The sequence below is a fragment of the Cynara cardunculus genome, unplaced genomic scaffold, assembly GCF_001531365.2.
Source record: "Cynara cardunculus var. scolymus isolate 2C unplaced genomic scaffold, CcrdV1 Un_Scaffold_3508, whole genome shotgun sequence".
Classification (NCBI taxonomy): Eukaryota; Viridiplantae; Streptophyta; class Magnoliopsida; order Asterales; family Asteraceae; genus Cynara; species Cynara cardunculus.
In genome coordinates, this window is record NW_020201505.1 from 3,093 (window position 1) to 10,167 (window position 7,075).

Here is a 7,075-nt window from a genome sequence, read left to right on the forward strand (position 1 = left end):
TGTGTAGTAAGGAAGGGAGGCCACAAAGTAAGTATTTTGATTCCTTAGATGTTCTTCCAGGTGGTCGTACAATCCGAAATTCAAATATCAAGCGTTCAGRTTGTGGAGCATGTTTAAAAATTCACCTTGTTAAAGAACCGAACCAATACGAAKTTTACAAGTTCGTTGAGCAGCACAATCACATCCTTTTTAATAAAGAGRAGATGAGGTTTTCCCGTTCCAAAAGGCAACTCCACTACGCTGATCATAAGAATGTATTTCATGGTTCTAGTTCCAAGGTTGGTGTCACGAAATCTCATAGATTCATGAAAGCCGTTAAGGGTGGTGTAGATTCATCGGGTGGCACAGTAAGAGATCATCAAAACTTCAAACGCGATATGACATATTTTGTTGGTAATAAAGACGCACAAATGTTATTAAATATGATGGCTAATAGGAGGAAGGTTTGTCCTGAGTTTTTTTTCGAGTACAAGTGTGATGACAAGGAGTTGTTAGCAATTTTTTGGGCTGATGAGACTGCACGATCAAATTATAGGGAATTTGGCGATGCAATATCATTTGATGCAACGTTTAGGACTAAAAAGTAAGTTGTTCTTGATATGAATACTCTATATTGTACCTTCTATTAATTTTCATTGTTTATTTTTGATAGGCATGCTATGATATTTGTTCCATTCGTTGCAATTGATAATCATAAGAAATCCGTTGTTGTTGGAGCTGCATTGATTCATAATGAATCTGTAGKTGATTACACATGGGTATTAAAAGCGTTTGTAAAAGCACATGGACGTCAACCACGTTTCGTTATCACCGACCAATGTGCGTCGATGAAACAAGCAATTCCCATTGCATTTCCGGAATCCAGGCATCGATTGTGTATGTGGCATATCACTAAAAAGGTGAAATCGAAGGTAATTAAGATGATATTTTTTGTAGTAATTTTTTTTTCATTTTCATTTTCTATGTAATTGTGTTTGGTGGTTTACTTTGCAGATTAGTAATTACCTCCAACACCGCACGCAGTTCGTTAGCGAATTTAATAAGTTGGTGTGGAACGTTCATCTTGGTCCTAATGAATTTGAGATGCAATGGAACAATCTGATCGATTTTTATGGATTACGTGAAGATCCATGGTTTGATGAATTGTACAATATTAGGGAGTCGTGGATTCCGRCTTACTATAAGGATTATCATATGTCAGGCCTGATGAAAACAACATCCAGGTCGGAGAGCATCAATGCGTTCTTTAACGTTTATGCACATTATTGGCATGATCTTGTTGTTTTCCTCCGTTCGTTTGATAATGCAATTGAAAGTCAACGGGCAACACATGGGTCGCTAGAGGTTACAACCAAGAGCACGATTCCTCGATTGGTGTCCCCTTGCAAGTTAGAAGCTCATGCATCAGAGTTGTATACACGGACGATATTTTTCGAAATTCAGAAAGAGTTAAGAAAGGCTGTTTGGCTTTGTGGATGGGATGGATTCACCAACGTTGGTGAAACCAAAGTGTACACCATTACTCACAAGAACAAGGCTTCGAAGGTCACAACAAAGTACACGGTATTTACTTTTTCCAATTTCGTTTTGCACCCCTTATTGTGCTATAATATTTTAACGAACAATATGATGAAACCTCCTACCATATAATAGGTGATTAAGAACAAGATGGAAAACTCATACGATTGCAGTTGCAATTGTTTTGTTCGTAATGGGATTTTATGTTGTCACGCTCTCAAGGTGATGTTAAATGACGAGGTTGACAGAATTCCCGATAAATATATACTTCGTCATTAGAGACGCGATCTAGTTCCCGTGGAGTGGTTACCAGCACGTTTCAGATATGGTGAAGTTGATGCAGAGAAAGAGAGATTGATGAGTTTGGCTTATTCATATTTTGAACGAATCTTAGGCCGAGTCCGAAATGAAAAAGATATTTTGTCAAGTTTTGTTGACCAACTTGAACAATGGGATTCAAAGGTTGACATTGAACTTCCTTTACAGTCACACAATGAAGAGACCACAACGTCTATTAAAGAGTTTCTTGGAGTATCTCAACCCGAAACTGTTCATGTTCTTCTTCCTACCGGTATTCGAAACAAAGGTTGTGGAACTGGTAAGAGACTTATTAGCGCTGCAGAGAAAGCAATTTCAAACGGAAAAAAGCAGAAGAGAAAGTGTCGACTATGTGGTCAGATGGCTACACATGATTCTCGGAATTGTCCGAAGCGTGATTATATTTAAGCTATCTTTTTGATTTTTTCGTATCATTTCAATTTGAGATGTTATTAGATTGTATTGATGGATCTAGTTCACTTTGATTACATTTTTATTGGATTGTATTGATGGATTTTATTTCACTTTGATTACATTTAAGTTTCCATTTTTGAGTTTTTTGATTGTGTAATTACCTCATGATATTATAATGGCAAGGTATAAGATGTACTGCTGAAACCAATATTCATCATATTAAGTATGAATCTGAGTTCATTTGTAAACATTATGAAGTCATGTGAAGGCATATGAAATGTACTTATGAAACCAGGTTCATCAGAGTAGCTCTATATAGATCAATGAACTAATCTAATTTCATTAGTAAACTTTATGGCATCATGTAAGGGCATGTAAAATGTACTAAGTTCATTAGTAAACTTTATGTAATCTAAGTACAACAGTAATTATAATCAGATGCATAATGTAAGGGCATGCATAATGAATCTGGCTTCATCATAAGCATTATTAAAATTTGATGCATTGTAACGAATAATGAAACAAATTACACATCATTTATATAATGAATTTTCACCTATATTTCTAGTTTTTTTATCCGTAATGCAAACTTCATCATGATCATTATTAAAATTTGATGCATTCTAATGATGAAACTAGTCGAGTCATCTGCTTCATCGACTGTAAGAACTGAGCCAACAACATTTTGGACATCTTGGACATCAACTGGATTCACTTGGTCCGCAACTGTGTTCACTTGGACATCAACTGAGTTCACTTCGACTGCATCTGGGTTCACTTGGACATCTGCTTCTTCTATTTTATGAAATGGGCCAGCAACTTTTTGGACATCTTGGACATCAACTGGATTCACTTGGTCTACAACTGTGTTCACTTGGACATCAACTGATGAAACTATATTCACGATGAGTATACATATTGGTTAGGTCAATGAATTGGGTGAAATGATCAATATGGTAAAGATATATGTTAAACTTCACTAACCAGCGCAATGTGTTGAGTCATCTGCTTCTTCTACTGTATGGAATGGGCCAGCAACTGGGTTCAATTGGTCTTCAACTAGGTTCGCTTGGACATCAACTGGATTCAATTGGTCTGCAACTGGTTTCACTTGGACATCAATTGAGTTCACTTCGACTACAACTGGGTTCACTTGGACATCTGCTTCTTCTATTTTATGAAATGGGCCAGCAACTTGAGCTGCAGCTGGTTTTATTACAATTACATCAAATATTAGTAGGTACAATGAACAAGCTAAGATGCATATTGGTTTAATTCAATGGGCAGTTTGTATGCTCTTTTAACCATGTTGGTAGGGACTCATCATGATTACCATGACCACACCTTTGTAACATGGCTAACCGTTCACCCATGACCATCTTGCATAAACACACGATGTCGGTTCAAGAGTAGTTAACAGTGAGATCCTTTGACTTTCATGTTATGGTGTGCACGAGGATTAATTGATGAATGTTTTATCAACTAAGACTTGACATAGTCAGCTATCATAATCGTCATCATCATCAACTTTAAAAAACTATCAAATGAATTAGATTAATACATAATGGTGTGTATTTAATCTGATTCTGATTGATAATTGTATATTGACAGCAGCAGAAAATTTAAGGACAATAATACTCTTTTTTATTCTAGGGTGTAGGAATGGAAAAGGGTAGCTAATGAAACCATATTCATCTTATCAAAGAGCTAATGCGAAAATTGAGCTTAAGCTACACTGGTGAATCATGAGTAGTTGATGGAATCAATGAGTTCACTTATGAAGGACTAGCAGTAGCAGAAGCAGGAGCAGAATAAGGTTATTTTGAAGAAGATGAAATAAGGTTGTAACTGATGAAGCTATATTCATGATGAGTATAAATATTTGTTATGTCAATGAATTGGGTGAAATGATCAATTTCACCATGGTCATGTTCACTTAAATGGTCATGTTCACTTAAATGCCCATCTTTAAGTTGCTTACAAATACAACAAACTGGTTACCCTTAATTTGAGCACACAAGGTTCTCAGTAGCTCTTTATTAACACCTATAAGCATCTAAAGATGTGCAGTCACAACATCATATTCATACCATCATATCAAAACAGATGAAGCCATATTCTATATGCAAAATATAAAACAAATCTGCATCCAAGAACTTAATAATCTAGCCAACCCTCAAAACATCGAACTTTAATATTTACTAACCTTCGAAATTCGTTGAGTCATCTGATGGTGTAAATGGAATTTGGGTTCATTGTTGTAACACCCTAAAAATATAAGGCAAAAATGACTTAAATGTGTAACGAAAAAATCAGAATTTTATATAAAAAAAAAATTCACCAAACAAAAGGGGTAATAGAAAAGCGTTTACAAATCAGCTACCGAGACGATAATTAACAACCTATTAATCTAGATTTTTCTATAACAGAATAAAGATGGGTGTTTCAATCAATCTCCAAAAATACCGTATCACCAAAACAAACGCAACGTTCAAAAGTAATAAAGGCTTAATCTACAAAAGAGCCTTTCACGAACCAACGTTCCTTTCGACCCTATTAAGCCCCGCCGCTAACGGAACCTGATAAGTAATCAAAACCAGAAAGTGTTAGGCTTACACCTAGTGAGTCCAAACAATATGAACAGTGTAAATGCAATACCCTATATGCAAGCAAGGACGTACATAAAGATGGCAAAACTTTAAGCGGTAACAAAAGAGTAAATAAGTCTCATATAATATGCGGAAGGGTCAAAACATCCGAAGATGACGGGGGAGACCCGATTTACCGTTAGACATGACGGAACACAAAGTAAGTCATGGATTAACGTTATAGAGCATCACTTACCGGTATAAAAACCATCGACATCAACCTAAACCAGTCATGTAGTCGTTCATGATCATAAGCTTTTTACCTCGGTAATTACATAATAATCACAATGCCTATTACCGAGTGGTAGTGAGAGGATGATTTGGTGATTACATAATAATAGCAATGCCTATCACCAACTTACACCATCCTTCCCACGAATATAATAAAACGATATACATGCACTATATAAATATAAATAATGTCGTACTATCGTACGATTTTTATATATATGGAGAATGAGTCATAAATAATACGTGGGACTGTCAAGACATCCGAAGATGACGGGGGAGACCCGATTTACCGTTAGACATGACGGAACACAAAGTAAGTCATGGATTAACGTTATAGAGCATCACTTACAGGTATAAAAACCATCGACATCAACCTAAACCAGTCATGTAGTCGTTCGTGATCATAAGCTCTTTACCTCGGTAATTACATAATAATCACAATGCCTATTACCGAGTGGTAGTGAGAGGATGATTTGGTGATTACATAATAATCACAATGCCTAATTCCATCTTACACCAACCTTCACACAAAACATATAAAACGGCCATTCACAACTTTATGTCCAATATAATCAAGTACGATACTTAAGTACGGTGCCAATAGCCTTTTAGTACTCACCTATCAGGATGATTTCGAGTGTGTCCTAGCTCAAGAGAAATACCCCCACTTGCCAATAAGGAACTCTAAACTAAGTACATGAAGGTTTTAGAGCTTAATGGCCATCGACACTATGACAACGGGTGTTTTACCAAGCGATAAAACCATTTACCCAAACTCGACCAATCATCAATAACGGGATCTACTAGTTCATCCTTTTGACCCGAAACCTTCTTTCCAACTAAATATGTAATGTATCAAGTTAAAGCATAAGATAAGTACAATACTCCATTCCTATAGTATAAGGTTCCAAATAAAGGGTTAAGTTGAACTCACCTGCTGCTGCTTGTAGTTTGGTGATGAGTAGAGAGAACACGCGGTTCTTGCTGTTGTTTTGGCAGCCGAGACGAAAGGTAATCACAGCTGAGCTGCTGTGACTATACTTCTGTTCGGAAAGGGAACCGGCAGCTCCTGCTGCTTCTGCTGCTGGGTGATCCGAGACGCGTAAAGAAACGCAGACGGCTTGCTGCTGCTGCTGCTGGGCTGATGCGAGAAAGAGTGCAGCAAACGCAACCCTTATTGCTGCTGTTTTGGCGACAAAAGAAGACAGAAAATGCAACACTTACTGCTTCTGTTTTTAGGCGAAAGGCGAAGAAAAAGCAGTGGCTCTCGGCCACTGTTGCTGCTGCTGTTTTGGCGACAAAAGGCGAAGAAAAGCAGTGGCTTTCGGCCACTGTTGCTGCTGCTGTTTGTGGTCAAGAAAACTCAGAAAACGCAGCAGTAGCAGTTGGTTTTGGCGAGGTGACGGAAAGGCACAGCAGGCTGCTGTTTGGGCACGGAAGAAGGAACAAAACAGCGCCTGCGGCTGCTGTTTGCTGCGTTGCTGCTGTCCGACGAGAATGGCGAGGAAAACAGCTCACAGCGATGCTGTTTTGCTGTTGCTGCAGTGGCCCGAAACGGTTCAAAACGCAGAAGGGTTAGGAGGCACAAAGAAAGTGAACGGGGTTGGAGACACGACGTTGGCGGTCCGAGAGGAGACGGAGCAGCGCAGGTAGCTCCCGCTGCTGCTGTTGGTTCTTCTTCTCCCGGCAGATCAATGAACCGTTGCCTGCTGCTTCTTCTCTACGGACTTGTTGTTGCTGTTTCTTCCTTCCAAACCAGGTAGCTATGGCTGCCCTTTGTGTCCGACAGTAGCCTCTATGAACCTGCTTCCCCCCCCACAGCCCCAGACGATGATCTCCCTTTTCCTTATCTTTTTTCTTTCCTTCCTTTCTTTCCTACTCTTTTCTTCTTTTTCTGTCCAGCTCCTCCCCCCCTTTTCTCTTCTTTAAGATCGCAGGAGAAAGAT

At 38.4% G+C, this 7,075-nt stretch overlaps 1 protein-coding gene across 1 annotated transcript in view; it reads left to right on the forward strand.

Annotated features, from left to right (window-relative positions):
* Positions 1–2,244, forward strand: part of LOC112503663 (protein FAR1-RELATED SEQUENCE 5-like) — a 3,236-nt gene extending 992 nt beyond the window's left edge. Inside the window, exons 2-5 of the mRNA XM_025107655.1 lie at positions 61–583; positions 653–911; positions 994–1,563; positions 1,798–2,244. Of these exons, the coding sequence (XP_024963423.1) occupies positions 61–583; positions 653–911; positions 994–1,563; positions 1,798–2,244 (1,799 nt within the window). The remainder of the gene's footprint in view (positions 1–60; positions 584–652; positions 912–993; positions 1,564–1,797) is intronic.
* Positions 2,245–7,075: the final 4,831 nt, after the last annotated feature.